The following is a 27,123-nucleotide window of genomic DNA, read 5'->3' as shown; positions in this document are numbered from 1 at the left end:
TAGAAAATGCTAGAAATCCTCAACAGCTAAGGTAACATTCTGTGGAAAGAGAAAAGAATAAATTGATGTTACAATTTAATGGTCTGGAGGATCAGAACTGGAGGAGATAAGAAAACTGAGTTTTAAGCTGCAGAATTGGAAACAAGAAGATCCGGGTGACACAAAGCATTTGAAACAATTTAGTTAATAGACAAATGAAAACTGTTAGAAAGAGAATTTAAAATAAGAAAACTAACATACTAAAACTGCATGGGAAAGAACACAACCGCTACTTGAACTCTGGAGCACAAGAGAACGTTTGAAATATCCACATCAGGCAGTATGTCAGTGGAGTGAGAAGAATGAATAAATGTTGCTACCCATATTAATCAGCATGAAAAGGTGCTAAATAAAACTGTTGAATGCAACAAAGAATCCACAGATCTGCAAATGACTAAAATGAATGATGATGCACTGTTCTGAACTTATGTGGTGTTTTGCTAGAACCAAAGACAGAAGAGGTAAAACTACTGAACAGTGTATGATACTCGCATCTCATCAGCTGGGTTGTTAAATATAAAAGACTGGAAGTCATGTCATAGCTTCATCAACTATGGTTATGATTAGGCCTCAAGTAGAGTATCTTGTGTAGTTCTGATCACATTTACAGAAGCAATGGAGGGTGAAAGGCAATCTGATAGAAATCCACAAAAGTCTGGGAGAGATAGAGTCTTCCACCCCCTCTCCCACCCCGTGACAGAAATGTCAAACGTTAGACAGTATGGCTTTAAGATTTAAGTTTAAAGGAGACACACAGAGTGGTAGGTGTCTGGAATGCAATGCAAGAGGAAGTGGTAGAAGCAGATACAGGAGCAATATTTAAGAGGCATTTAGACAAGCACATGAACAGAGAGGGAATGGGGAGATATAGACCACATGCAAGCTGATTGTATTAATTTTGATTGACATAGTCAGCACAGCCACCGTGAGCTGGAGCCCGTTTCAGTGTTGCACTGTTCTATGGGCCACAAAGTTATCAGGATGGATATTTAAACTGGCAGACATACATCATTGCCCTTGTGGCCTTAACAGAGTTGTTCCGCAAAATATTATCTAATTTGCATTTGGTTTCTCCGATGCAGAAGAGACCACCTTACAAGCATCATAAATTGATAATGGAAATGTATTGCTTATTGACATAAAAAGAAATTCTTGAGTTGCTGAAAGAAAAAGATGAATGGTAGTTCTGCATCTACCGCAGTGGGAAAATACCACAAACAGTAGTTGGTGGAATGGAAAAGCAGACTAGACAGTCACAAAGGTACTATTCTCCTTGCAATGTTAGAAACATAGAGAAGAAGATGTCCTTGGTGGTGGAAGCTCATTGAAGGTGATGGAAATTACAGAGGTTGGTCAGACAATGGGAAAAATTGTGCTGGATGAGAGGAGAGGGAAATTGAGGAGACATTTTAAAAAGCCTCATCAGCTCTGAGTGGGGTTAAAGAAAGAGATCTCACTGGCACAGGTTTGGAAAGTCTTACAAGAATGCAATGGAGTCCTTACAGTAAGGGAGATAAAAAGTGATGTACTCTCAATCTATGTGGGAGCATGTGGACTTTAAATGAATAATTACCATTACCTCATTATTCTTGTTCCTTGCACAATTTATTTTTTTTGTAATTTATGCCTTTGCATTGTACTGCTGCTACAAAATAAATCACATCATATAGGCGAGTGATAATAAATCTGTCTCTGATTCCCACTCTGACCTGTCTTTGATTTTCATTACTGTTCCAGAGAGCTCCAAAGTAAGTTTTCCATCTGGTCTATTACACACCCCTCAAGATTCAATTCCTAATTGAATGATTTCAAATAAACCTGTGTGTAGAAATGGTTAATCTGATGAAAAGTCACCCATTTGTAAAATCAACCATTTCTCATCTCTCCAGAGATGCTGTCTGATTTGATAGGTACTTACGAAGTTTTACATTTCCAACTGCTGTGTTCTGCCTCTCACAGATCCCGTATGCTCTTTCAGATGGTTCTGATTGCTCGCTCACTCACTGTCTAGTCTACTTTTATCTAGACTGTATCACCTGAACAATCTTGCTCTCCAGCTAAACAGACATTCTTTTTGTCCTTTCCATCCCTCCCTCCCCTTCCTTGCATCTTAAAGACCATTCACTCATTTGCTCATTTCTTCACTTCTAGCCAAGGTCCATTGATTGAAAATTACCTTTTAATTTCTCTACAAAATGTTGCCCAATTTGCAATTTCTAGTATTGTTGACTGGATGTGCCAGTACTGAGAACGTATATTTAATCCATTCATTTTGGGACTCTTTCATCTGTTGTATCCAACTTTGCCCCTTGACACAAATGTAATCTAGTGCTGCAGTTTCAATAACTTAGCATCTCCTGCATAGGTACACTTAGTCCACATGATGCTCAACTTTGCATAATCAATTTTGTTCCAATTCTATTCCATTTCACATAGCAGTAATGAAGGCAGGTCAAACCTTTACCTTCACAAAGTCTATTATTTCTATCAATACTGCCATAGACAAGTGTATTTACAAGTGAGCATGAGGTTAAGTAGGTTTGCCCTTATGTCAGTTCATTCAGTACTTGTAACAGACACAATCACACATGTGAGGCTGAAACAGTACTTTCCCTTGGTGTTGCTTTCATTTTGTCACCCACTTGGGGAGAGAGACAGGAATAAATCTGCAACCTTGCTATTTTTCAAACATCATCAGCTAGGGGATGACTGTAGGTGATAATGGAGAAATGTTTTTCTTGTTCATGTTTGACCTGACATTCCAAGACTTCACTAAAAAACAAAGAACCTTTATTCCAAAGTGAAGGCCCATTAAAGAAACACACAAAAGAAATCATCATGGAAGGCCACCATTTCATTTTGTGTCTATGGCAGTCAAAGGGAAGAATCTGACTAACCCCACTGTCCAGTGCTTGATCTAGTGTCCTGTGGGTTTCATCACTTCCAAATACTTATTAAAATATATTTAGCATTTCTACATACATCATTAGCAATCAGCTCCAGATCCTCACCTGTAACAGACCTTCCAGCTTCAATATTAAACAAGCGAGGCCTCGACTGAGATTTTTCTGGAAAGATTTTCCGAAATCATTGTCCCTTTACTGAATAAGGGGCCCAGAAACATATGAGATAGGAATAACAGAAGGATATGAAACCCACACAACAATTAAGGATCAATGTTTTACTAACTTTAAAATATCATCAGTTGTCAGCTTGAGGTTTGACTGATTTTTAACACCTCTATTGTGAATAGCAACTGATCATGCAAGTAAGGAGTTCAAACACATACAATTTACCAAATGACTGATAAACCTATTCTCTATAAAAATAGCAAGTTGTCTGTTCTGGCTTCAAATCAGTGTGGGTGACAGGGGCCATGCTGTTCTCCTTGGGCACAAATATATATTTGAGTTTAAGAGTGCTCTGGGCTAGTTATTTTATTATCGACAACACTAGTACCTTTTAGCTCTAGTAGGCGCTCAACCTATGGTTCATGGAGCCCTTGGTTAATGATAGGGGCCCAAGGCATAAAAAGAGTTGGGAACCCCTGCTCTAGTACATCAGGCTCAATTGTGACCTGATTTCCAAATCAGTTTGCACATTCTATCACCTCAAAGGTTTCCCTTGGGTGCTCTGGTTGCCTCCCAAAAGATGCGAATTGCCCCCCCCTTTACTGGTTTTGTGCTATGAGAAACAGAAGTTAAGTGAGAATGAGTTGCAGAGAAAATAAGTCAATGGGATGGGATTGATTCAGTAGTTACCATAGACTTAATGGGCCAAATGGCCTCCTATGAGGGGAACCCCCCCCCCGCCAAAAATATAATGCAAGATAACTGATCCAACAACCACTATCATTTCCGTTTGTACACTTCCAACTACACAGAGTGTACCCCCCAATTCCCAAAGATTCAACCTTTTCTAGAGCTCCTCCTGCCAGTCTGTCAAATGCTATCAAGGTATCAAAACCAGCATTCAAGTTTCCTCTCACCTACAGCCTTTGCATTATGCATAATGGACAACTGTTTCCTTTCATCACACAGAAGATTCTGTATTGACTGCAGACTGGTTTCTGTAGTGAGGATGATGAAAGAGAAGGTAGAGATGGATTATTAATCAGTTCTGACCAAAGCCGACAGGAAACCTTGCATCATTTTCCTCTTGTATGTTGTTTAATTACCCACCAGCATCTATAAATGATGAGTGATTTTGATTTGTTTGTGCAGATAAGGAACCATTTCACTACACTTCTGCAACTCAGTATGCATTCGAGCTGCAATATGAATCTTGCAGTTTCACTGGGTTGAATCCTTATTTACAAATGATGGAACTCTTTCTGACAATCTCATTCAACCTGTGTTTGTCCAGTGGCTTGATGGCAATGGTGGAAGGTGAAGTATACGAGGTTACTCCAAATCTCTTATTTAGCATTGTATTGTGCCTCACAAGACAACAGAGTGTACTTCCTTTGAAGTGATTGAATAGTTGGATACTGACACAGACAACTGAATCTGAAGCAAGCCAATTAGTGAAAAGAAAATCTAATATATTTTTCTTTCACATTAGTTCTATCCACCTGGTGCAGGCTCAGATTTGCATTTATTTAATCGTACAGTGCAGAGTAGGCCTTTCTGGCCCTACAAGCCACAACAAACCTGATAAACCCAAACCTAATCATGGGACAAGTTACAATGACCTATTTAGTCCTATTTAGTGCATCATTGAACTGTGGGAGGAAACTGGAGGACCTGGAGAAAACCCACACGTTCCACAGGGAGCTCATACAGGAATCCTTACAAAATCATGCAGAACTCCAAACTCTGGAGTGCCCAGAGCTGTAAAAGCCTCGTGGTAACCTCTACACTACCATAGAGCCCCTTGTGTCCTTCACGACATGGCTTATTTGCACAGTGGTGAGCCAATTGCGTAAATCATCATCAGGGACATTTCTTATCCAGTGATCTTGCCAGACTCACTGTTTACTTGAAGTACGGTTCAAGATACATCAAAAAGTTCACTCAGCTGCAGCTGATGGCCTTGATCAGGTTTCTAGAGTCAATGTTCAGGACCCAGAACCACTCTTGTCTAAGTGCATAATGAAGGCCCCTGCATCACCAGGGAGGGGTGTAGTTTACGTTCCTAGAAAACTGATACTGATTTTCTGTAGTGTGAATCCACACCCATATCATTTCTGCATACATTAAGAAAAATGATTCACAGGATTGTGTTATTTACTTTAATTCTACACCCCTCCAGAAATTTTGCAGAACATATCTGTATTCTGCACTTCAGATTTTCTTTGATGGTAGTTTATGAATTCTCCAAGAGTGAATTTCTGTTACCCAAACTGCCATAGCATGCACATCACCTGCATACCAGTACTGCAACATTTAGTGGTTCAGTGGATACAATTATGCCAGACAGTTGCAGAGACACCAGGCCCATCACCCCACTAAGCCCATAATAACTATCAACTATTCATCTATACTAATCCCATTTCCTAACACTTGGTACCAGCCTTCCATGACTTATACTGAGTGTTTGCTCAGATACTAAAAAAGTTGAGAGAGGTCTTGCCATCACCCATTTTGGCAGAGTCTTCTAAATTCCAATCATCCTCTAGATGAAAGATTTCTTCCTCAGATCCCCTCAAAATCTCTTTGCCCCTTTGATGTCATGTTATCTAAAAGTCAACGTCACCATTGATCTGGCAGAGTTTTTTCTACAATCTGCCCCTCAATTTTATACACCTCCATCAGGTATTGCACTGAATCAAACCTCAGTCACCTCCACTCCAAACCAAGCTTATCCTGTATTTAATTGAAACACTCTTAAGCGAATCTTCCTTTTGGTAACAAGGCACCAGAAATAGACACCCGAACTGCAGCTGATGTCTAAATGTTTCTATGAAGTTGTACCCAACCATCCTACTCTGATATTCTATGCCCTAGCTAATGAAGGCAAACAATCCAAATGCCTTTATCATCACCTGACCTACAAATGCAACCATTTCTAAGGATATTTGCATTTGCCACCTCAATATTCCATGGGACATTCATTGTGCATGACCTATCCTTATAACCGTTCCAAGTCTACTCATCAGAATTAAGTTCCATTTGCCACTGTTCTACATATCTTACCAACTCCTTTACTCTCTATATACCCATGACTGCATTGCCACCCACAGCTCCAATCTGCTAATCAAATCTGCTGATGAGACTACACTAATTGGCCTAATCTCAAATAATAATGAGGCAACCTACAGAGAAGAAATCATCACCCTGACACAGTGGTGTCAAGAAAACAACCTCTCACTCGATGTTGCAAAAACAAAGGAGCTGGTTGAGGACTGCAAGAAGAATGGACACAGGCTAACCCCTATTGACGTCAATGGATCTGGCATTGAGACAGTGAACAGCTTTAAATGCCTCAGCATAAACATCACCGAAGATCTTACGTGGTCTGTACATACCGGCTGTGTGGTGAAAAAGGCACAACAGTGCCTCTTTCACCTCAGACGGCTGAAGAAGTTTGGTGTGGGCCCCCAAATCCTAAAACTTTCTATAGGGGCACAATTGAGAGCATCCTGACTGGATCCATCACTACCTGGTATGGGAACTGTACTTCCCCCAGTTGGGGGGGGGGGGGGTGGGACTCTGCAGAGGGCAGGGTGAACAGCCCACCAGATGTAGGTGTGGACTTCCTACTAATCAGGACGTTTACAAAGACAGGTGTGTAAAAAGGGCCCGAAGGATCACTGGGGACCTGAGTCACCCCAACCACAAACTGTTTCAGCTGCACCATCCGGGAAACAGTACCGCAACATACTCCTAAAAGCCAAGACCAACAGGCTCTGGGACAGCTTCTTCCACCAGGACATCAGCCTGTTTAATTCATGCAGACACAACTGTATTCCTGTTATATCGATTATCCTATAGTACATACCATTTATTATAAATTACTATAAATTGCACATTTAGATGGAGATGTAACGTAAAGATTTTTACACCTCATGTATATGAAGGATGTAAGTAATAAAGTCAATTCAATTAAAAACTAGTCAATATCTTAATGTAGCCCAAGACTATCCTCTTCAATATCAACAACATCACTAATTTTCATTCAAAATTCTGGAAGTACTCAGCAGAGCAGATAGCATAATGGAAAAGAATAAACAATCGGTGTTTTGGCCAAGACACTTTATCAGAAATGGAAAGAAAGGGTGAAGAAGCCAGAACACCTTCCCCCCTCCACTCCTTCCTTTCCAGTCCTGATGAAGGTCCTAATGAAATCCTGATGACGCAGACACAAACAATGGATTCCGGTTAATTGGGACACATCGGGACATGTACATTTGGGCCCAATTAAGCGGCTGTTCCAATTAGCTGAAGTTTCAAGGAAACAGTTAAGGAAGTATTTTTTGAAAATTACATTTAAATAAGTCACTAATTATGCATGTAATATGAAATACAGAAAAAATTAGAACATTACCAATACTACTACAGCACAATAAAAGTATTAGTTCCTAATCGTTATCGACAGAGCAATTCATCTAGTGTACGCTGACATGTTCCTTTGATTGACTGTAAATGAACAAAAATTTTGCAGAGAACTAGTGCAGATAATGGACTGCCTTCAAACAATATTTTTGACGAAATCATCTTCCAAATCTTAATTTTTACTGCAATATTCAAGATAATCGTCAATACTTTCAAATTCTCCATAGTTCCTAACTTGAAGTCATCAAATTATTTTCACTCCCAGCCGTTTCTAGCTGCTCCAAGCCTGAGTGCTTAAAACCAGTGGGCTAAACAATCCTGAATTGACTTACTAAATGATCAGTGACAAAAATCTGCTTTTTGAACACAAGTACACACAACTGACACTATTTAAAAACTGTTCACTCCAAGCATGTTATAGCGTCTAATGGCCACATACTGTACACAACTGTGCGAGTTGAAAACTGGCAACAGTCTCTTACCCCAATTGTATGTCATAGGCTCCCAAATAAACAAAGGAAATCCATCCATTTTCTTGATTACCTTTTGTTCTTTAAGAATTGTTCGGAATATGTGAGTGCCCTGATTAACTGAAATTCAATATTTCATACTATAATTTAAAGTTTTTATTATTATGCATTGCAACGTACTGCAGCCGCAAAACAAATTTCATGACTTATGCCAGTGATATTAAACCTGATTCTAATTTTGACTCTGGATTTCCAGCGTATGCTGAATCTCTTGTGTTATTAATTTTCATGATGTCTGTGAACTTATTCATTGTACCTCCTGCACTCACATCCAAATAAGTGCACACAAGGGTCTCAGCACCAATCCCTATGGAATATCACAGGTACACATTCACAAAGACAAACCCTCACCATTATCTAATACCTCTTACTATCTTTCCTCTCAGTTAGTCCTGACGAAAGGTCTCAGCCCAAAACATGGACAGTGCTTCTCCCTATAGATGCTGTCTGGCCTGCTGTGTTCCATCAGCATTTTGTGTGTGTTGCTTGAATTTCTAGCATCTGCAGATTTCCTCTTGTCTGCTTTTTAAATTCATTACTGCGAAGCCTCTGCCAGTGATGCCTACACTGAAGAAGTTTAAGTCTTCTCTTCGACGGGAGTTTAGTGAAACCCGCTCACACTGCTCCCCATTTATTTCTTCGGCCCTTCAACTTTTCGATCATATTTTGACCCTGACCCACTATTACAGCCATATATCGTTTCTTGGAAGGTGTCTCTGCCGCCAACTAACTCCAGTTGGCTTCAGGATCCATTTTCGAGCTTCTCAATTTGGACCTTCTGAGGATCCCAGGTACTCACATTTAATTGACTCTGCCTCCCGTTGTTTCTCCCGTCGAGCTCTGAGGGCGACACTCTCCGCCAGGAGAAGGTACCTGGCTGGCGTCCCTATCACAATCCTTTCCACGCCTCCAGGACACCTTTATCTCCGTTTGCAATGGACCTGTCCGTTATTTCATCCTCCATCAGATCCATGCATGCAATCGCCATTTCTTTGACTTTATCACGTCCCGCAAGGATCGCAAGATCTTCCATCTGCAGACCCCAGAGCCTGCTGGCTCCACCACTAAAAGGCATGAACTTTGTATCGCGGCCCCAGCCGTCAATCTCGGCTGCTCCAGCAACCCAAGGCATATTCAAAACCCAGGCTCCACCACCATCAACGCATGTTCCAACAATCATGGACAGCTTCAAAGCGATTGCGCAACCACCAACTACGACTCCAGCCTTGAACTCCAGGCCGGGTCTTCACATGCTGCGATTGTGACTCTCGTCTCCCCTTCCCCCACCACCACTCGGCAATCCCGTCCCTCAGATCCTATCATCAACTCTTGGGCCCTCAGAGGCTCCATCTTCCTCTCGCCCCAACCCTCCCCTCTCCACTGACACCACCAGCCTCCCTCCCCCCCTCTGATCCCATCTCTCATCCGTGCCAGGTCTTTACCATTCCCTCTGACCTTCAACTCTCTGAGGCAGAGCATTCTGTCCTCAGTAAGGGCCTCACCTTTTTCCCCCTTCGCCCACACCTCAGTGAGTTCCACATACGCCATGACGCTGAACTCTTCTTCTGCCGGCTCCGTCTCCAAGGTTATTTCTTTGATAAGGACTCTCCTACCCCCACTGATGACCCCTTCTCCCGTATTCAACCCTCGTCCTCTTCATGGACACCTGCTCTGGATCTCTTTATTGAGCTCTTACAATCTTTCCTTTCAGTTAGTCCTGAGGAAGGGTCTCAGCCCGAAACTTCTCCCTGTAGATGCTGCCTGGCCTGCTGTGTTCCACCAACATTTTGTGTGTGTTACCATTATCTAAGGTCTCCCACTATCAAGCCTTAATTTTGGAACTGGTTGCCAATGTTTTGATTTGCTTGGGCTTTTGGACCAGTATTACATGTGGGAAGCCTATCAAAATCCTTACAAATGAACAAAAATCAGCTGCACTCACCTCATCAATACATTGTGTTATCTTTTCAAAAATTTCAAATTGGTTAGCCAGAAGCCCACACAATGGCCTGCTTACTAGCCGAGATGAATTTGTCTATTTAAATATTGATTTATCTTGTCTCTCACAATTTTTTCAAGAACTTCTCACCTCTGACAGATTTGTAATTGCCTGACTTGCTCCTTTTGAAAAAAGTTTTGACTAGTCTTTGAGACAGCTCACATTTTTGTCATTCCTTTTTTTAAATTAACCCGCCTCTTAACATACACTTTCCTCAATTTCTCCGTCCTTTTCTCCACTTTAAAAGGAAAGTAAAAACAAAACTGCTCAAAGAACTCAGTGGACCAAGCAGAGCTAAGAGTGTAATAGGAAAACAGCCAGTACACAAAAGTGAGTGGGAAGGGCAACAGACAAGCAGACAAACAAAAGGTGGAATTAGACTCTGTGCATTTGCACGTGTTTTTGTGGGGACATTGGTAGGTGACAAAAGACGCAGCTGATCTTACTTCCAGTAATAAATTTTGGGTGGCTCCTTTGAGGACTATAGAACAATGGCAGGAAGTTATTAAAATATCGATGAATTTATCTGTAAGCAGTAACTCAAGAAATTTTTCCTATTATGTCATGATATTAAGTGCTTTTAGCAAGTTAAAAATACATTTGTTAAGTCAATCACTTAACAGTCATAAAGAAAAATAAATCCATTAGATTGTTAGGACAACAGATATTACTAGAAACAGGAAGGAGCAGAACCATAACAACTTTGGAAAAGTGGAGACATCAAGACCAGTACTTTTTGGCCCAATTAAGTGGCTGTTTCAATTAGCTGAAGTTGTATGGAAATAGTTAAAAAGGTATTAAAAAAAAAGACAAATTCAGTATCAGATTGTGTATTTAAATGAAACACAGAACAAATTAGTTTCCTATTGCTATTGATGGAAGAATTACGCTGCCGAGTTCTCTTGATTGAGCATAAACAAACAAAATCAACGCAAACACCTAGTGCAGATAATGGATTGCCTTCATATAATGCTTTTGACAAATACATCCTCCAAATCTCCATTTTCACTGTAACATTCAAGATGATTGAAAATACCTCCAAATTCTCCATAGTTCCTAACTTGAAGGAGTGAAATTGTTTCAATTTCACTCCAGGCCATTTCTGGCGTCTGTAAGCCTGAACACTTGAAACTGCAGTCAGCAAAACAGTTCTGAATTGTCTTAATGTTTATTTCTCACCAACTATCAGTGACAAAAATTGCTGCTTTTTGAACACTAGAAACTGTTCACTGTAAGCACGGTGTAGTGTCGAATGACCACACAAGTGTGACACTAGTTAAAAACTTCGCGGCAACAGGTCAGCAGCATAGTGTCCTAAATAAATGAAGGGATTACCAGCTAGTTTCTCAATTAGTTTTGTTCTTATAAGAGTTATCACAAATAAACAGCTGCCTTGATTAACCAAAGGCTCCATTCACTGCAATCCCCTGTATTTGAAAACTCAAACTTAAGGCCATGGTGAACCGGGAAGGTAAAGTATTTCTTTACAAGAAAGATCATGCGCACAGGACACAAATGTAGAGTTTGGTTTGACCTACCACCTTGGCTAAATACTTCTTTCGTGAAGGTATAATTCTGATCATATTATTCATAAACTCCAAGGCACATTCAGGATCAACCATTTTTCTATGAACCAAGTGGAAAATTCTGACAGTCTAGTTTGTATTTTTGTTCTTGACCAGGTTAACAACTACGAAACCCAACTAGGTTTTCATCTTTTAAAATACTGCATGTACTGTTTAAAGATGCTCTCCAAGTATTAATGAACTAATAACTAGAACAGCCTACTCAGCTCTCTGTAGCATGTCCTGCCATTTAATGAGATTAGTGCTGATCTGTGACCTCACTCTAAATGTGTAATTTTTAATGCCATAAGGAACAATTTATGATTTGCATTTTCACTGTAGACAGCTGTCATCTTCAGAGCTGCTTCTTTCTTATCTTGTACACACTTTTGGCAACGGCAAAATGAAATGCTAAGAGTTTAAGTTACAGGTATGAATGTATAGCGGCAGGAAACCTAATCCTTGATTTTAGTTATGTGAAATTAATATTAATATTCATCCACCAGGCAGTTGTGATCTCCACTCTCTTGAATGTTACAGACTTGGTCTATCCTGCAGCAGGCACTACTTTTGTACTGGTGACACACCACCACCAAGGTCTCTGAAACTTCTCCAAATCGTTATCAGTGCTCTCTCCTAGCCAACATCACCCTATGGTCCTAATTAAATTCAGTCTAGTGGACAGATCACATTTATTTACATGCACAATGTCAAACTAGCAAAACAGATGAACCCTTCCCACAAAAGGATATTACTTTGTGGGCAAAGGGAAAGATTCAAAAGATACTCTCAAAGGCTCCATGGAAAAGTATCTCCACCAGCTCCTAGGAATCCACTCAAAGTGGAAAAGGAACATTTGGAATGCCAATTAACTTAGAGACTACAGGCCAGGAGCATACAGAGGCTATGTAAACAGCAAACAGGGAACACTATCTCAAACTACACACGCACATATCCCATCAGATCCGGCTGGCTAATCTGTAGCCTTATCAGTCACTTAAAACTGATGTAACCAGAGTGAAAGCAAGACATCCTCGAGCCAGAAAGACAATTGCTTTTTACCTATCTTGCCAGGGTGAGACTTTCACACTAAAGCACCCATTCTGGAAGCCAACAATAATCACCCAAAGGTCTTTATTTTTACTATCAGTTTATTTTGAAAGGAAAAGAGAAGAATAACAATTAAAATCAACTTTAATTGCACAAATCAATATTAATGTAGTTCAGTGAAGAACTTTTAGCATCAACAATCCCAAATAATTTTCTCATTTAAAATGCTGCAGGCCAGGCAACATCTATGGAAAAGAGTACCGTTGATGTTTCAGGTCAAGACTCTTCATGAAGGGTCTCAGCCTAAAACATATATTGTGCTCTTTTCCATTGATGCTGCCTGGCCTGCTGAGTTCCTCCAGCATTTTGTCTGCGTCGCTTGGATTTCCAGCATCTGCAGATTTTCTGTTGTTTGTAATTTTCTCATTTTCCTTCCTTTAAGCCTTAAACACCAGGGTCTCTGTTATTATCTATTTAACTAAGTATAGACACAAGATCTCTAGTCTATGGCTTTGTACCATACTCTGCATTTATCCACTGTCTAAAGAACTTGACTAAATGAAGCTTGCACAAAGCAGTATCAAAATCTTTCAGATGCTTCCTTGGTAACATAACAGTAAAATTTCTTCAGCTTGAAAAGAAACAAAAACAGTTTTGAAAACTGATATAGAAATTACTGCTGAGGATCAAGGATTACGACTTATTAACCAACATCTCACAATTCTTCCTGTGCACTCTAGAGATATTAATTCTACAGAATTTAGAGAAAATTACAAACATTTAGGTCAGGCAACATCTCTTGAAAAGTGAACATAACATCTCAGACTAACAAGCTTTCATCAGAACTGCCAGTCAATGAACTTCCATCAAAACCAAAACAATGTAGACTCTAAAAATCGAACATAATGGTCAACAGCCAGTAAAGCTAATGTATTTCCTCTTCATAAACATTGCCTGACTTGTTATGTAATTCTAGCACTTTGTTGCAATTCACATTCCCAGCAACTGCAGTATATTTTGCATAAAACAAAATTACACTTTGTGGAGGCTTTCCAGTCAAAACCCTCAGCTTAATTTTAAGTTTTGCTCTCCACACAAGAACTGGGTCCAACAACATCTCAGTATGCAATAAACACAAGTAGCTGCAAGGGCATATCAAATTATTCATATAAAAAAGTGAGAAAACAAGATGTATAAAACAATACACAGTAGGGTGTCCATGCAAGGACAGCATGATTTAAAATACTATGACTCTAAGAACTATATGCAACACTAATAAGGCTGCAGCTAGAGTACTGTGTATCATTCTGAACATCACATTTGAGGTAATGATGCAATTCCACTCGAGAAGTTGCAGAAGATCTTTTACGAAGTTGCCTGGATTGGAAAACTACATATGAGCAAAATTTAGACTAGCTAGCATTGTACTTTGAATCGAAGGAGCAGAGGAGTGACTTCATTAAGATGAATAACATTACAAATAGTTTAGACTAGATAAATAGAAAAGAACCCCTCAACTTTCTCGAAGCGCATTACATACTTAAAGTGATTGTTATAAGGATTAGAAGGGACATGTGGAAAATTTATTTTTACCCAGATGACAATTGAGTTGTAGATTTGAAAGGATGATGGAATCAGAATCAGGTTTATTATCTCCGGCATGTGACGTGAAATTTGTTAACTTAGCAGCAGCAGTTCAATGCAATATATAATCTAGCAGAGAGAGAAAATAATAATAAATAAAAAGCATAATAATAAACAAGAATATCAATTATGTATATTGAATAGATTATTTTAAAAATGTGCAAAAGCAGAAATACTGTATATTTTAAAAAGTGAGGCAGTGTCCAAAGCTTCAAAGTCCATTTAGGAATCAGATGGCGGAGGGACATGTTCGGCACAACTCTGCGGGCTGAAGGGCCTGTATTGTGCTGCAAGTTTTCTATGTTTCTATGGGAAGAAGTTGTTTCTAAATCGCTGAGTGTGTGCCTTCAGGCTTCTGTATCTCCTACCTGATGGTAACAGTGAGACAAGGGCATGCTTTTGGAGGCAGAAACCCTATTCATATTTGAACAGTATATGGATGAATACCTTAACTGCCAAGACCTGTAGCACTACCAGCTTATTGTTGAATGATTGGATTAGGTTGTGCAGCAGCTATTCAACCAACATAGATATCATGAGCTGAACATTGTAATTTTCTGTGATTCTTAGGGCGACCACTAAATAAAATTTTCAACCACTTCAGAATCAGAAATGGAAGGTATTATTTAATATAGATGGCAAACATTAAAATACAAAAACAAAACACCAGAGGCCAGAAACCTCATCATTGACATGAACCTTTAATTATTTTTCTCTCATCACATTTGGCATATTTCCAGCTTATTGCATAAAACAAACTAATTATACAACACAAACTAATATATCAATATTATAAAAATAGGCACAATTTAACTTTCCTTTAATGAAATCTCAGACATGAAATGTTAACTTGTTTCTCCTTCCTCAGATACTGTTCAGCCTACCAAATGCTTATTACTAAGTAGCTGAACTGATAATCGGAAGATTATACAGACATGGTATCAACACAGGAAATGAGAATAAGCAGTGCTTGGAGTTACAGAATAAGCTAATAAGCAAAACTGGCATTCTTGAAACTAGATTCAATGTGGCTTTGAGACAAAATAATCTATAACCATGGTCCAAACGTAAACATAACTGTCCTCTGTATGGGCTATTTCCTTCAAACTCAAAGCATCAGCAGTTTGAAGTAGATGAAGATGATGATGATGAAGGTGGTGGGGAAAATGCTGGTGTCGGTTATCAAAGAAGTGATAACAGCACATTTGGAAAGAGGTGAAATCATCGGACAAAGTCAGCATGGATTTATGAAAGGAAAGTCATGTCTGACAAATCTTATAGAATTTTTTGAAGATGTAACTAGTAGAGTGGATAGGGGAGAGCCAGTGGATGTGGTATATTTAGATTTCCAAAAGACTTTTGACAAGGTCCCACACAGGAGATTAGTGTGCAAACATAAAGCACACGGTATTGGGGGTATGGTATTGATGTGGATAGAGAATTGGTTGGCAGACAGGAAGCAAAGAGTGGGAGTAAACAGGACCTTTTCAGAATGGCAGGCAGTGACTAGTAGGGTACCGCAAGGCTCAGTGCTGGGACCCCAGTTGTTTACAATATATATTAATGATTTAGATGAGGGAATTAAATGCAGCATCTCCAAGTTTGCGGATAACACGAAGCTGGGCAGCAGTGTTAGCTGTGAGGAGGATGCCAAGAGGATGCAGGGTGACTTGGATAGGTTAGGTGAGTGGGCAAATTCATGGCAGATGCAATTTAACGTGGATAAATGTGAGGTTATCCACTTTGGTTGCAAGAACAGGAAAACAGATTATTATTTGAACGGTGGCCGATTAGGAAAAGGGGAGATGCAATGAGACCTGGGTGTCATTGTACACCAGTCATTGAAGGTGGACATGCAGGTACAGCAGGCGGTGAAAAAGGCAAATGGTATGTTGGCATGCATAGCAAAAGGATTTGAGTAGAGGAGCAGGGAGGTTCTACTGCAGTTGTACAAAGCCTTGGTGAGACCGCACCTAGAATATTGTGTGCCATTTTGGTCCCCTAATCGGAGGAAAGACATTCTTGCCATAGAGGGAGTACAGAAAAGGTTCACCAGATTGATTCCTGGACTTTCATATGAAGAAAGACTGGATCGACTAGACTTATACTCAATGGAATTTAGAAGACTGAGGGGGGATCTTATTGAAACGTATAAAATTCTAAAGGGATTGGACAGGCTAGATGCAGGAAGGTTGTTTCTGATGTTGGGGAAGTCCAGAATGAAGGGTCACAGTTTAAGAATAAAGGGAAAGCCTTTTAGGACGGAGATGAGGAAAAACTTCTTCACACAGAGAGTGGTGAATCTGTGGAATTCTCTGCCAAAGGAAACAGTTGAGGCCGGTTCATTGGCTATATTTAAGAGGAAGTTAGATATGGCCCTTGTGGCTAAAGGGATCGGGGGGTATAGAGAGAAAGCAGGTACAGGGTTCTGAGTTGGATGATCAGCCATGATCATACTGAATGGCGATGCAGGCTTGAAGGGCCGAATGGCCGACTCCTGCACCTATTTTCTTTGTTTCTAAGAGAGGCAGACGATGGTGCTAACAGAAGATGTCAGCAATCCTTCATTCAATCAATGGCAGCATAGGATGCTCCTTATGACTCATCAGTCAAGAGAAAAATTGTCCAAAACCCTCTTTTTCTCTGGCTCAGTTTAAGCTTCTCATCTCTGTTTGTGTTTTGCTGACGAACTGTACATCAGCATCCAAAAACATGTGTATATAGTATGCTATTTACTTTTTAAATGTGCCATAAATGCACTTGTTATTTCTTACTTTATTTGTGGTAACATTACTTTATATGTTCTGCATGTGAGTTATATGTACTGTGTTGTGCACCTTGTTTTGTTTAGCAGTATACATGCTTATGGTTGAATGAACTGAACTTGAACTTGTAACAACTTGAAGTAATACAGGGAGCGTCCCAAGTGCTTCACAGGATTTGAAATTGAGAATACATGGGAAGATGTTAAAACAAGAGGCAAAATTTTATCCAAGCTTTTAAAAAGGAGAATCTTTAAGGGAGACATATGGAAGTGAAATATAGGGCTATCAGAGACGGCTTACATAGTCAAGTGCGTAGTCACAAATGATAAATCAAATTAAAATAGATATTCAGAAGTCCAGATTGAAATTTTTTAATATTAACATTGCCCCAAAAGGTGGCTAAGTTCACATAAAATTTGGATGATTATTCTAAAATTCAGGTACGGATGCATGATGTGCCAATGGCAGCCAGTACTCTTACCTTGCAAAGAAATAAATAAGGTGCATAGATTCATTAATGGGCATGAGACAACAGTGTCAATTTGTCAAGCAATGAAGAAAAGCTAAAATTATCTCCATAGTTCTCAAACACTGACCATTACTGTTTAAGCAGAGAAAAGCAGAATCTCAGATTTGGCAATAAGTAGCCACCGTTAATGTTCAAGTCGGCATTGTTTGCCCTTAATATTTACTCATAGAACAAAAGGGCCTTTTAACGGAAACAGTCCTCATTTAGCTGTGAAGAATGCAGTACAATCACATCATTTGCAATAAAAGTACTAATCACAAACAACATCACAATCTATGAGCAAATCTAATACCCTGTCAACCAACTATATTCATTTCACACAATGGTACTATAATTCTTCAAAAAGAAACACCAAAATACATGCAGAAGACAATGCCAATTGAGACAACTCTTCAATATGTCGTTAGCAGAAAAACTTCTCATTCACAATCAACATGGGGTTCTTATTACTATATGCATTACTCCAGATAAATCAATGGTTTCACTATTAATATCTTCTATATTAAAGAATTTGTCTGTCAGTAGAAGTAATCCTATATCACATGCTGCTAATACAATAGTCCAAACTGACGCTTAATGAACCAGTGCTGCAATATTTTAGATGAGATATTGAAACATTTTAATATAATAACTCACAAATTAATAGCAAACAAGCATTTTTGATGTACTTAAATTAAGTAGGTCAACAGAATCAGAATAAAGAGGCATAACAAAATTATAAATTAAATCATATGTCACATGCTAATGTGAAATTAAAATCTAAATTAGAATAACATGATACCAATTCTCAGCTATTACCTACGAATTTATATTTATTATACAGTAGAATAGTGGAAGGCATTCTTCACTTAATTATAAAAGGTTGGGCTAAATTAAAATTACTGTGAAGGTAAGTTTGACTCGAAGAATTACACTGTCGAAAAAGAGTACCAATGACCCAGCAAGATTTTAGAATAATTGTAGTAGACCCGAAGGCGATGTTAAGAAGAACGAGAAATCGGTTTGACCACAGTCACTAGATTACTGTTCTCATTAACGGCACGAACGCCAAAGTAACAGAGGGACACATACCGCAAATGCGCTATGAAGAAAATCCGCTGCTTTAAAAAAATCATATCTTAAAAGATCAACATTTTCGACTTGTCATCTTCATTGAGTGAACTTACTCCGGCGATGTAAGCACGAAATGCGAAAACAAAACTTACACTGTACACTAAAGTTTAATTCCACTTCATTAGAATATGCAAGTCAATCGCAATGCACACATTGCCCCAATCTCATCTTTCTATGAAAATAATACCTTCTCGGGATACAGGTCCATGGCTGAATTTCACTGAGTATTATAGACTGAAAGTATCCTACCCCACAGCCAAATAAGCACGCTGAAATGTCCATCTAAGTTTTACTGGCGCCCGGAGAATCCCATTCTCACATTACAGTGCTTCAGGAACATTGGTTGCCGACATATGAGAACTCCCAGTGCCCTAGGAATGCCTCAGCTGCTGGTAGGGCCGGCTCGACCACGGATGAGAAAGAACATAAAGAAAAGCTCGATCACGGCGACGGGGCACGGGCAAAAGCCCACCGGCACTCGCAGACCGGCGAGGGGGGCTGCCGTGTTGCCGCTGCCTCGCTTCGGAGACAGCGGCGTCAGGAGCCGCCTCCGAGCCAGGCCACCCGGCCAGAGCCGGGGAGTTGAATGAAGGAGAGGCAGCGCGATTGAGAATGAAGTTAAACTCACATATCTTCCCCCTCAGGCTCTGCAATATGCGAACCGCTTCATCTTCTTCCGCCATGACTCCCTCCCAACGATTGCCTACTGTACATCTTGCGTCCCTCACATCCGTTGGCGGGCGTTCTCTCTCGGGGGGGGGGGAGGGGCGAAGAGTCACTCCGCCTCTTCCCATTGGTGCAGCCGAGGGCCTGGCGTGTGCCCGGAGCGCGTGCTTGCTCTGCCAGGCCGGGCCGGCGCGACCCAAACGTGACGTCACCGATCGCCGACAAATTGAAACAAACGTTAAAGACTGTACTGCATGTGTCGGAAATCCGAAATAAATCCACCCCCGCGCAAACCCGATTGCTGGAAATGTTCGGCATCTGCCGTGAGAGAAACTCAAGTCACCATTTCAGGAAGGGGATCCACTGAATGTTTCCAAAATGATGTGTGTGTTTACGCGTGTAGAGTGTTGCCTGCGGAAGTACCAACTTTACGTACATTGGAATTAAGCAAAACGGTTCCTACTTTCCAAAGGAGGAATAAATACATTAAATACTTGGGATAGCTTCTATGCAAAAGAACGGTGATGGTGACCTACGTATGTTCTGTATTTGATTAAAACAACGTGCTCGCGGTTCCTAATTGAGTGCCCATTTTAGCATTTCGGTGCAGGCGCTTAACTCTTCTGTGATCTGTATTTCACACAATCAACGAGGAGGATGTACATTCAAGATTCACTAAATATTTGTACCTAAAAATCTGGGTGCTATGCGTTTGGAAGTTGTCTTTCAGTTAGTATATAAACCCAAGCAGCATTTGTTCGCATACTGATATAGAAGATTTCGTATCGCTGTTTGAAAAAAAATGGTGATTTATTATGGATATCCCCAATTCCTCAGTGAAACATGAGAAATAGAAACAGGAACAAGCTGTTCACTCCATGCAGTAAGAGTGGCTAATTTTTGTTTTTTGCTCAGTGCCACTTTCTGCCCTATCCCAATACTGGTTGATTCCCGGAATACAAACAAAATATTGAAACAGAAGATAGGCTTATTTTAATATTGCTATTTATGTATGCGAATTGCTTATATGCAAATATAGTCAGAATACAACAGTAACTATACTACCAGTGAATTTAACTGGCCCTAAAGTTCTTTGGAGCATCCAGAAAGGAATGTTAAAGGTGTTAAAATGCCACTTTCAACATCTTCCATTCCAGAGGCAGGGTGGAAATACGTCTCTACCCAAGGAGGTGTAAGGCACACCTTCCCAACGCTAGCCTGCAGGTCACTCACCTGCTTAGACCCCTGATCAGGGTCACGTGAAGCCACTAGAGCAGGTTGTGGATGGTCATGTGAGCAGCTGGTGCACATCACAAGTCCCAGTTATGTGGCCACTGACACCAGGCAGACAATCTCAGAAGAGTATTGATATACTGGCTGGGTCACCCGTCTAGTAAAGGCCCTGCCCAGAAGAAGGCAATGGCAAACCACTTCCACAGAGAAGTTTACCAAGAACAATCATGGTGTAAGGCCATGATCGCCCACATCATACAACACGGTTCATAATGATGATGATGACTCCAGAGTACAGAGCAAACTAATCATCTACAAAATGGTAGTATGAAGCCATAATCTTTGATAAGAACATCAGAAATAACAACCACTGTATGCTGATATGCTACGCCCAATGTAACAGCTTTTGAATGATTCTCTTAACAGAATGTTTAATCATGAACCATTTGTGATTTTAATACTCTGTAAGTGACTGTAATAAGCAACACACTCAAAATGCTGGAAGAACTCTGCAAGTCAGGCAGAATCTACTGAGGGGAATTAACAGTCAACGCGTTGGGCTGAGTCACTTCATCAGGACTGGAAAGGAAAGGAGCAGAACCTCAAGTAAGAAGTGGAGGGGGCGGGAAGGAGTACAAGCTAGCAGCTGATAGGTGAAACCAGATAAAGGGGACGGTGGCCAATGGGGGAGGGGAGATGAAGTGAAAAGGTGGGAGGTGATTGGTGTAAGAGGTAAAGGGCTACATAAGGAGGAATCTGGTAGGAGTGGAGAGTGGTCCATGGGAGAAAGGGAAGGAGGAAGGACACAAGGTGGAGGTGAAGGAGAATAGAAGAGGGGAACCAGAATGGAATAGAAAAAGAGAGGATGAGAGGGCAGAGAAATTACCAAGTTCGAGACATTGATGTTAATGTCGTCAGGTTGGAGGTTACCCAGACAGAATATGTTGGTCCTCCAACCTGAAGGTGGCCTCGTTGTGGCAGTTGAGGTAGCCATAGACTGACATGGTGGAATGGGAATGGGAAGTCAAATTGAAATGAAAAAACCACCAGGGGATCCCAAACTTTCTAGCGGAAGGTGATCAAAATGGCTTAATTCTGCTGTTATATGTCATAAAACTCACAACAACTTGGAACATAAGTGTTTGAATTGTAGCAATGTCTGTGCATTGCAGCCTGAATTGGAAACCTGAGGGATTACTGCAGCACCATTGGTGGGAGAATGTAGTAGCTATTTGACATTTATAGCAAAATAAGAGATTATACAGATTTTGAAAGTCCAGAGTAGCATATGCAAAATGCTGGAGGAACTCAGCAGGTCAGGCAGCATCTATGGAAAGAAATAAAGAGTTGGCATTTCAGGCCGAGATCCTTAAGGGTCAAGAAGCATCAACTCTTCGTCCCTTCCCATAAATGCAGCCTGACCTCCCTTTTAGTGCTTTGACATTTACAGAAGCAGTTTCAATTGTAAATTCAGCTCCTAACCAGGTTATAAATACACATCTTATGTCCAGCTCATATATACCACTGAACATTTAGGAGACTGGCTGGATGAATTTGCCATCTGCTGTTTGGCTGCAGGCATCTTCTGTGTTTCCGATTTGTTCAGTTTCAGATTACAAACAGTTCACAGGAACTGAACTCTGCCATAACCTAGGGAGAACCCAAATAAGCATATTTGATTTTTTATTAATATCCACATACAAGGTATATTTAGTTTACGCTAGTTGAAAGTTGTTGACATAAATTGTGTGTCAAAACTAAACAATAAATACCATTTTCATTACACAATGTGGTTACAAGATAGTACAAGTGGTGATTGATAAGTTAGTGGTGTAAGGTAAAAGGAGATTGGTTATTCAAACTTTCTGCATAATCACTCAAACAATTGAACTGCAAGTGCCTGTAACGAGAGCCATATAACTCATCTCCTTCTACCTTAGGCCACAAACTTATCAATCACCCCTGCTGTCGACCACTTCTGGAGGTCCAAGACGCCGACTTCTACAAAGAAGGGATCCGTATGCCCACAACTGCTGAACTGTGTAAATGTAGGAGGGGTCTATGTTAAAAAATATGTGTGCTAGGTTTTCTAAAATAGTCTCCTTCTACCTTAGGCCATGAACTTATCGATTACCCCCCTTAGTATGTATTCAGATTTTTTAATATGCTTTTTTGTGGGTGTAAGTGCGAGAAAGACTATCTTCAGAAAAGTAGATCAAACAGGCAGGAAATAATTGGGAATTGGATTTAAAAAGCACTGGGAAAAAAGGATTGTCTATTTACTATTCTAATGAGATACTGTTATGATTAATTCAATACCTCAAGGCCAAACTGCATCTGGCATATTCATCCTGCCAATCTCCTAAATGCTCAGTGATATTTTTAAGAGAGACGTAAGATGTGTGTTTATAACCTAGGTAGGACCTGAACTTACATTTGAAACTGCTTTTGAAAATGTCAATGCACACTAAATGCTGGAGGAACTCAGCAGGTCAGGCTGATGGGAAGGAATAAAGAATTGACGTTCCTTGACTCTTGAAGTGTCTCTGCCTCAAATGTCAGCTTTTTATTCCTTTCTATAGATGCCGTCTCGCTTGCTGAGTTCCTCCAGCATTTTGTGTGTGTTTCTCTGGAATCTTCAATGCTTTTTTGGTTTTGTTGATTCCAGCATTTAAGGGTCATATTTCTATTCTTCCACAGTACAGAGGTATCTCTGTATGCACTTATGACTGCAAATCATAAAGCCTGTATTTCCTGCCCCAAGTCAAGGTCAAATAAATCTCACAGAGCTAGTCAGGCAAAGGGAGATGGGGTGGGGGGGATGATCCAGCTCACATAGAAAACGAGAAAATGAGATTCTACCCAGAGAGTTAAAGGAACTGAGGTTGTAACTTAAATGCAAACCCTTCAGAATAATAAACTCTGGATATACCAAATGTAGATTTGCTTACAGGTAAATGGATCAGAGATTTGAATAGGAGTTTTGTGGAGGCCACACTCTGGATTTTTATAACCTTCAAAGTCCAAAGTAAACTTATCATCAAGGTACATAACATGTCACCATATACAACCCTGAAATTTATTTTCTTGTGGGCATCAACAGTAAATCCAAGAAACACTACAGAACCAATGAAAGTCCGCAGGCAATGTGCAAAAGACAAAAAAACTCTGCTAATACAAAAGAGAAATTGTAATAATAAACAGGTAAGTAAGATAAGAAAAGATGAGATTAAACTTTATTTATCCCAAAGGAAATTATTGTTGCAAGGTTGCGCAATCAGAAATATACACTTTAAAATACGGAATTTAAGCATTGAGGTATGAAAAATAATACAAAATATGTATTAAAAAGTAATAGAGAAAAATACAGATGTGCAGTGAAAGCATATATTTATATGCTTAAGGAGGAGGAGTTGTAGAGTCATTTAGCCACAGGGAGAAAGGATCCCCTGTGGTGTTCGGTGATGCAACTTGGTGGAATCAGTCTGTTACGAAAGGTTTGTCCAGTGTGTCATGGAGGGGGTGAGAGGCATCATCCATAATGCTCCATAACTTCTGCAGTATCCTCCTCTCGGGCTCGTTCAGAAAGTAAGGAGGCATGGGATCCAAGGAGACCTTGCTTTGTGGATCCAGAATTGGCTTGTTCACAGAAGGCAAAGAGTGGTTGTTGATGGTTCCTATCCTGCATGGAGCACCGTGACCAGTGGTGTTCCCCAGGGATCTATTCTGGGGCCCTCTTTGTGTGATTTTTATAAATGACCTGGATGAAGAAATAGAAGGGTGGGTTTGTAAGTTTGCTGATGACACAAAGGTTGGGGGTGTTATGGATAGTGTGGAGGCTGTCAGAGGTTACAGCGGGACATCAATAGGATGCAAAACTGGGCTGAGAAGTGGCAGATGGAGTTCGACTCAGATAACTGAAGTGGTTAATTTCGGTAGGTCAACTTTGAAGACAGAATATAATATTAATGGTAAGACTCTTGGCAGTGTGGAGAATCAGAGAGATCTTGGGATCCAAGTCCATAGGACATTCAAAGCTTCTGCCCAGGTTGACAGTGTTGCTAAGAAGACGTATGGTGTGTTGGAATTCATCAACCATGGGATTGAGTTCAAGAGCTGTGAGATAATGTTACAGCTATATAAGACTTTGGTCAGACCCAGCTTGAAGTACTGTGTTCAGTTCTGGTTATTTCTCTACAGGAAGGATATGAATACAATAGAGAGGGTGCAGAGGAGATTTATGAAGATGTTGCCTGGTTTGGAGAGTGTGCCTCATGAGAATAGGTTGAGTAAACTTGGCTTTTTCTCCTGGATTGATGGAAGTTGAGAGGTGCCCTGATAGAGGTGTTTAAGATGATGAGGGGCATTGATCGTATGGATAGTCAGAGGCATTTTTTCCCAGGGTTGAAATGGTTAACATGAGAAATATAGTTTCAAGATGCTTGGAAGCAGGTACAAGGGGGAAGTCAGGGGCAAGTTCTTCACACAGAGAGTGGTGGGTGCGTGGAATGCACTGCTGGCGACAGTGGTGGAGCCTGATACAATAGAGTCTTTTAAGAAACTCTTAGATAGGTACACGGAGCTTGGAAAAATAGAGGGCCATGCAGTGGGGTAATTTTAGGCAGTTTGTAGAGTAGGCTACAGGTCAGCACAACATTTTGGGCTGAAAGGCCTGTAATGTACTGTAGATTTCTGTGTTCAGACGCAACCACCAGGGAATCCAGTTCCACCCCCAGAACAGAACCAGCCTTCCGGACGAGCTTATCCACCTTCTTGGCGTCAGCTGCTCTCACCCTGCTGCCCCAGCAGACAACAGCATGGAATAAAAGCAATAAATATCAAGACCACGAGATGAAAAAAACCCTTGAAAACGAGTCCATATATTGTGGGAACAGTTCAGTGAACCAATTCTGTGAAAAAAGAAGATTTTCCTTTTTTGATAGTGTATGCATCAACTAGACTATGACCAGCATTGCAATAAACGGAATTACAAGGGTTGTAGACTTTTGTTTTAAAGGGTGTGAATTGTTGAGAAATGGTGAAAGTTAAGATGCAAAGGGAAGAGTGAAGGACACGAGGCAAAGTGGCAGTTTGGGTCATAAAGAGAATGAGGGAGGTTGGGAAGAGTGTTTAACACAACAATGAATCGTTGAATAAACTCAAAGCAACAGCATTAAAATCAAAGGCATTTTATCCAATTGCATAAGGTGATCATTCCAAAACAGACAAATCCATGCCACAAGTAGGGATAACTGGGTTTGACTTGTTCGCTGTTTCTGAGCTAGTTGCATTGTGATTAAGGCAGGGAATTTGGTCAAAGTGGCACCTGCGTAAAATGCTCCCACAGTCAACGTCTTCTGGATAGATCATGAAACAATATATTTCACTTTTAATGTATTTTACTTCAGTTTTTCGTCTTAAGTGTGATTCTGGAACTGTTTGGAGACTGTGATTGACAGTTTAAAGATCATTTTGGTGTTTCGGCGCTCTGCAGTCTCTGCGGGGGTTCTAGGAGGCAGAGGCAGTGTGCCCAAACCTCGTGGTGAGAAGTGGCGTGAGACAGGGCACCAGCCAACGCTTGACTCCATTTCACCAATTAAAGCTTCCATTGTTTGCTGATTAAGGCAGTGAGGGAGATTGAAACATGTAGGCGAAAACAAAAGATGAGTGTCAGCTGCCTGCCTTTTGATCGCTGGAGGGACCACTCTGCTGCCAGAGAGGGGAGACTGCCTTCTGATTGCCGGTGGGATTGCTGTGCTTAGGAGAGGGGAGAAGCTGCTGCTGTGCCCGGAGAATGTCGTCCAGATTTCCTGCGTTTTGGATGTGGACTTGGACTTTTTTTTTCCAGTCTCATAGATCTTTTATGCTCTTATGGTTTTCGCTCGATCCTTCTTGCTTTTTGTGTGCGGGGGAGGGGGATTTGGGGGTTGATGATCTTGCTGCCGTCCTTTTATTTCTTGGTTTCGTGGCTATCTGGAGAAGGATAATTTCAGAGTTATATACTTCGATAATGTAAGCCCTTTGACCCTTTGAATTAAATAATTATGTGTTCTTAAAATGTAGTAAGATAAGGACAAAATGGACAAGTAGCAGGCATCCCTGATCACCATTCTACCCCAAATTATCAGAGGGCTTGGGTACCGAGAAGATATCCGAAGTGGTAGCTAGTTGCCCTTGGAGGAGTGTATCCACATGCACTGTTTCTTTGAGTGTGTTGTCCTGGGTCTGTGCTCGTGTGAACACATCTCTTCCTATTTGTTCTCCCTCCAGCTGCAGCTCAGTTTCCTCCAGCAACCTGCAGCTGTTTCTCCCACATGTGCCGGTGGAATTTCCAGAATCACCTACATGAAAAAAGAGTAATTGCAATTATATGAGCAACACACCGACTACAAAGCCACCAGCGATCTCTAAATTACAAAATGAAAACCACGTGATACAAGACAAAATATCTCGATAACTTTCTTCAGCTTTAGTAACGCCTGTGAGAATATCAC

The 27,123-nt window shown here is 40.5% G+C and overlaps 2 protein-coding genes across 14 annotated transcripts in view; both read right to left on the bottom strand.

Moving 5' to 3' along the window:
• rasa2 (RAS p21 protein activator 2) overlaps positions 1-19,490 on the bottom strand; it is a 173,223-nt gene extending 153,733 nt beyond the window's left edge. For both annotated transcript variants that reach the window (XM_059994339.1, XM_059994349.1), the window contains exon 1: positions 19,359-19,490. In XM_059994339.1, the coding sequence (XP_059850322.1) occupies positions 19,359-19,413 (55 nt within the window). In that variant the 5' untranslated portion in view covers positions 19,414-19,490. The remainder of the gene's footprint in view (positions 1-19,358) is intronic.
• A 4,351-nt stretch (positions 19,491-23,841) lies between these two features.
• The window catches only part of zbtb38 (zinc finger and BTB domain containing 38), an 89,800-nt gene continuing 86,518 nt past the window's right edge, over positions 23,842-27,123 (bottom strand). For all 12 annotated transcript variants that reach the window (XR_009516521.1, XR_009516517.1, XR_009516531.1 and 9 more), the window contains one exon: positions 23,842-26,970. The gene's annotated coding sequence lies outside the window, so the exon portion shown is untranslated. The remainder of the gene's footprint in view (positions 26,971-27,123) is intronic.

The sequence above is a fragment of the Hypanus sabinus genome, chromosome 2 (genome assembly GCF_030144855.1).
Source record: "Hypanus sabinus isolate sHypSab1 chromosome 2, sHypSab1.hap1, whole genome shotgun sequence".
NCBI lineage: Eukaryota > Metazoa > Chordata > Chondrichthyes > Myliobatiformes > Dasyatidae > Hypanus > Hypanus sabinus.
This window is presented reverse-complemented; position numbering and strand designations above follow the sequence as displayed.